Source organism: Myotis brandtii, unplaced genomic scaffold (genome assembly GCF_000412655.1).
Source record: "Myotis brandtii unplaced genomic scaffold, ASM41265v1 scaffold668, whole genome shotgun sequence".
Taxonomy (NCBI): domain Eukaryota; kingdom Metazoa; phylum Chordata; class Mammalia; order Chiroptera; family Vespertilionidae; genus Myotis; species Myotis brandtii.
In genome coordinates, this window is record NW_005370597.1 from 3,417,781 (window position 1) to 3,422,297 (window position 4,517).

The 4,517-nt window shown below is 54.7% G+C and overlaps 1 protein-coding gene across 19 annotated transcripts in view; it reads left to right on the plus strand.

Annotated features, from left to right (window-relative positions):
* The window catches only part of LOC102248091 (protocadherin gamma-C4), a 162,808-nt gene that overhangs the window by 146,728 nt on the left and 11,563 nt on the right, over positions 1–4,517 (plus strand). For 18 of the 19 annotated variants that reach the window (XM_014529035.1, XM_014529034.1, XM_014529046.1 and 15 more), the window contains one exon: positions 1,945–2,003. In XM_014529035.1, coding sequence (XP_014384521.1) covers positions 1,945–2,003 — 59 coding nt within the window. Of the gene's footprint in view, positions 1–1,538; positions 1,779–1,944; positions 2,004–4,517 lie in introns of those variants that run through there. The other variant, XM_014529041.1, reaches the window with a different exon arrangement.

Sequence of the window (4,517 nt, forward strand, 5' to 3'; positions counted from 1 at the left end):
CGGCCCCGGGAGAGCGAGGCAGCTGCTGCAGGACCCGCAGCCTGGGACCTCAGTGCCACCCGCAGCCCTGTCCTCTCGCGGGAAGTGGGGGCCTGGCGCACCCGGCTCTGGACGCGCAGAGATCGGTGTTTGGCTCCGTCGTGACCACAATGTGTCCAGAGATCTCAGACCTGGGCTTTGGGGTGACCAAAGTATCGGAGACTTTGGCACATGCTCCCTTCTCTGGCTGATGGAGAGCCACAGCCTCTGCCAGGTGCCAGGGTGCCCTCGTGTATGGAGAAACTATAATAGTAACAAAGCACAAGGTGCCACAACTCCAGGAGCTTTTATTCACAATATGTCTGTGCCTCACCCCGCCCCCACGGAATTAGAATTATATTTTGGAACAAGACCCCCGTGAGAGTCTGATAGCTGACCGGGAGCGCTCACTACACACCTCCTCTGAGAGCCACATCTCATTGCTCCTCCAACACTTTCGTTGGAGAGGTACTAGCATCCCCACCTCAGGACAGTTTCACAGCGGTCACGTGACTTGTTCAAGTCCTCCGGTAAGTGATGGAGGAAGACCTAAGAGAGGTCTGCCTAAAGCCAACAGAACTAGGACACTGGAACGCTGGAGGACAGCAGGGATGTCTGCATCTGCTGGGATGGGGTAGAGGTGGGTCTCCCAAGTGGAGAAAGGTCTTCTGGGGCTCCTTATCCCAGAGCGGCCCTAACGGAACAAAGGTGGACCCGCGTCCTTTTGCAGGTTTTGAATTTCGCCCAGCTCCTCTCCTCCTGTCAGGGTACCTGTGTCTCCGTGTAGATTCTGCTATCGCCACAGATACGGTGCTGAGGGTGGGCAGCCCCAGACGGTGCTGGTGACTCCTGTTGCACCTGGGAGGCTATGTTTCTGGGCTCTGCTCACATCACTGCCACCTGTGAGGCTCCGAGTGAGTCATTTGGCAGCTATGGGTCTTCCTTCTCCGCAGTGTCACCAGAGATGCTCACACCTCCTTCTCCGCTCCTGGGAGTGAGTGTGAGAATTAATTACTAGCACACCCCAGAAGGGTGAGGAGAAAGCTCAGGAGTGAGTGTGTGTGATGGGATGACACGCCCCCGGGGAAAGGCTGGGAGAGAGGTGGCTGGCCAGAGTCCCACGCTTCCTCCAGGTGGGGGATGGCTCCAGATCGGCCCCTCGGGAGCCCTGGAGACTTGGTTGGCTCTGCTTGAAGGCTGTGGGAGCTTGATCTCTGCTGGGCTCCATCCAGCAGTTTCTGTCCCAGACAGAGGAGCCTTGTTCTCTCCTCCTTAGACACAGTCATTGTCTGGCACCGAGTTATGGGGGCGAGAGGTGTCCTGGGGCTTGGATGCCCTGCAAAGGCCCCGCCTGGCATGATTCCTAAATTAATAATGTATTTAGCTGTGGGAAGGGACCCTTGATTGCCAAGGGCCTGGAGGAGGCGTCCCTCTGAGTGTGTTACGGCACAACCTGGCACGAAAAGGGTTACCCAGGCAGCAGCCATCTTGCTGCAGCGGAAGCTTTGTTCCCAGCTGAGGAGCTGAATAAATCTTTCTGGGGCTGGCAGGGTTCTCATCGGCAACATTTGGGGGCCTCCTCTGCACCCCTCCCCTCGGTTCTGGGTTCTGCGGAAGACATTTTAGCCCCGGAGTCTCAGCTCAGAAGTCTGAGTCTGGGGGACAGGGAGGAAGGGGCGGTTTCTTTAGCAAAGGAATCCGGTTTGCTCACTGTGGTCAGATAAATGTCTTTATCTGTCTCCTACCCCCTGAAACCTGAGGTATATTTTGTCTCTGAAGATGAGTCTACACCCCCCCACCCCCCATCTGACACCAGTTTCTTCTCTGTGTGCACTCCCCTCTCTGCCTTCCGGCCCATCCCCAGGGGTCGGTAACATTCAGACTTCTCCAGGGTACTCAGCCCATTTCCCTCTGTTTTCTCCACAGCAAGCCCCACCCAACACGGACTGGCGTTTCTCTCAGGCCCAGAGACCCGGCACCAGCGGGTAGGTGACTGCCTCTCCAGCCCACCCTCTTCTCTGCGGCATTTTCTCAGTGATGACGTGAGAGGGGATGGGGGAGGGCTCAGCATTTGCTACGAATGGCTTCTTCCCTCAGTTCCAGATTTCAGGGAGGTTCTGGTGTCCTGGAGGCTCTTACACAGACCCCAGAGGGAAGAGGCTATTTTGGAAGCTCAGGTCATGCGCTCACCCCCTCTCTTCTCCCACCACAGGAAACCTGTCCTATCTCCTGGGGGCTCCGTGGGACCACAAGGTGGTTTTAAGGTGGTCTCCGGGTAGGGGAGGGAGCTTATTAACCCATCTACTGCCTACATCCCCCCACTCTGGATGGAGCTGGGCTCCATCCTGACCTGGGGTTCAGGCCGAGAAACCTGGGGCAGGAGGAGGAGAGGAGGAGCCTGCAGGAAAGAGCAGAGGAGGAGAGGGAGGTCGGGCAGCTGTGGGGGAAGGGAGACAGCACAGCTGGAGGTGGGGCTGAGGAGGGAGAGCTCTAGGGCAGGTCTTCCTGGCCCTGACCCTCCTCCAGGCCACCCGGGAGGCCCCCCACTGGTTCTACCCTCTCAGTCCGCAGGCCTTTTGTCTCTGCCACTCTCTTATCTCTGCACCTGCCCCTCAGTCTCTGTCAGTTTACATTCTTGGCCTCTCCCTTTTTCTTGGTCTCTATCTCAGTTTCTGTATTTATTGCTGCCTCTCTGTTCCTACCGTTGTATCTACTGGCGTTGATCCGTGCCTCACACCACGCCCCCATGCCAGGTGCTCAATAAATGTGGAAGCAATGAATCAATGTGACTTCCCAGTCGCAGTCAGTTTCTCCTTTTCTCTCTGTCTCTGCCTCCCTGTCTCCATCCTTGATCTCTGTTCTGTCTCTCCCTCTTTCATCCGTTGCTAGTGTCCTTGTGTTCCTCTGTCTCCAGTTTTTGTTCCTCCATCCCTCACTATTTCTGCTGTCCTCTCTATGCTCAGCCTCGGTGTCTCTGTCTCTCTCTACATGTCTCTGTAACTGGTGTCGGTCCTTTTCTGCCTCACTGAGTCTCTTTCTCTGTTTCTCTTTATTTATCTCTCTCTGTCTCTATTTTTTATCCTGTCTTTTGCTCAGTGTCTCTGCCTGTCTCTCATTTCTTTGGACTTGTGGGCAAGCCAGCACACACATCGTCCCCACCTCTCTCCCTCCCCAGACCCCTCACACACAGAGCCTTTGATCAGTGCTTTCCAGCACACACCCTCCCATCTAGGCTGCCCCAGCTGCTCATTTCAATCTGGTATGAATTCCTGCTGAGACAGGAACCCCCTGTGGGTGGGGGAGGAGGGAAATTTCAGCAGAAAGACCTTCAGTTGGTCTGAGGGGAGTGAGTGGGCTCTGGGCCAGGCCTCCCTATTGGAAGTCAGGAGCCTGGAGGAGTCCAAGGATCCCTGGAGGGAGAGGGGGGCAGAGCGTAGTCTGCCTTCCTGCCTCCTCGCTGGTCAGACTCTTGCTGCCCACAGTTCCTCAGATGCTACAGATACTGCGCCCTCACTGCCACAGGAACCCAGGAGACCTTGGTGTAGGATGGAGATTCCAGCTCCTGGGCAAGTGCAGTCCTGCCACTGGTATTAGGATCTCCAGGCACTTCCTAGAAGGCCCCTAGAAGGCAACAAACCAGATCCTTTGGACTGCGCTTGCCCTGTCCTGAACCCAATGGTCTCCTTCCTCCCCACTGGCCTTGCCAGCCTTCTCATCCATTAGGTCATTCATGTATTCATTCAAAAAATATTTATTGAGCATCTACCATGAGCCAGTCCCTGTGCTAAACACTGGCCTATAATAGTGAACAAGCAGACATGATTCTTGAACTCATAGGCTTTCATGCCAGCAGAGAAGACAGAAAATTAACAGCAAATCACACGCAAAAATGTCTAGTTTCAAATCATAGCAAGTTCTGAAAAGAAGAGGATAATGTGAGTGTAGTGGTGGAGGGGGTAGAGAAGGCCTCCAGGAGGAAGTGACATTTGAGCTGAGGTGATGTACAGAGCAATTTGTGTCCCCTTTCCCCACCCCACTCCCAACCGCACCTCAGGACATATACTAGCCAGGGCAGAAGTCATTGCTGAACCTGGAGGTCCCACCAATCGCTCTGGGTTGCGCACCTTACCCCTGCCTCAAGTCCCTTTTCATCAAAAGAGAGACTGGGTGGCCTGACATACATTCGGGAGCTCTTGGGGAGATGGAGAAGGCTCAGGAGCTCTCCCGGCCTTAACTTGAGCCAGATGGGGATGGGACAAACAGTTCTGATCCAGCTCCAAATGGCCAGATGAAATAAGCGTTAGGGGCCCAGTCCAGCAACTGCAACTTCCCTTCGTCATTCAATAAATAGTAAGACCGACTGTAGGCCAGGTAGTGTCCTAGGTATAAAAAGACATACTCCCCGTTCTCAGGAGTTTACAGTATTGAGGGAGACAAATACTAACCAAATAATCACACACACACACACACACACACACACACACACACACACACACACA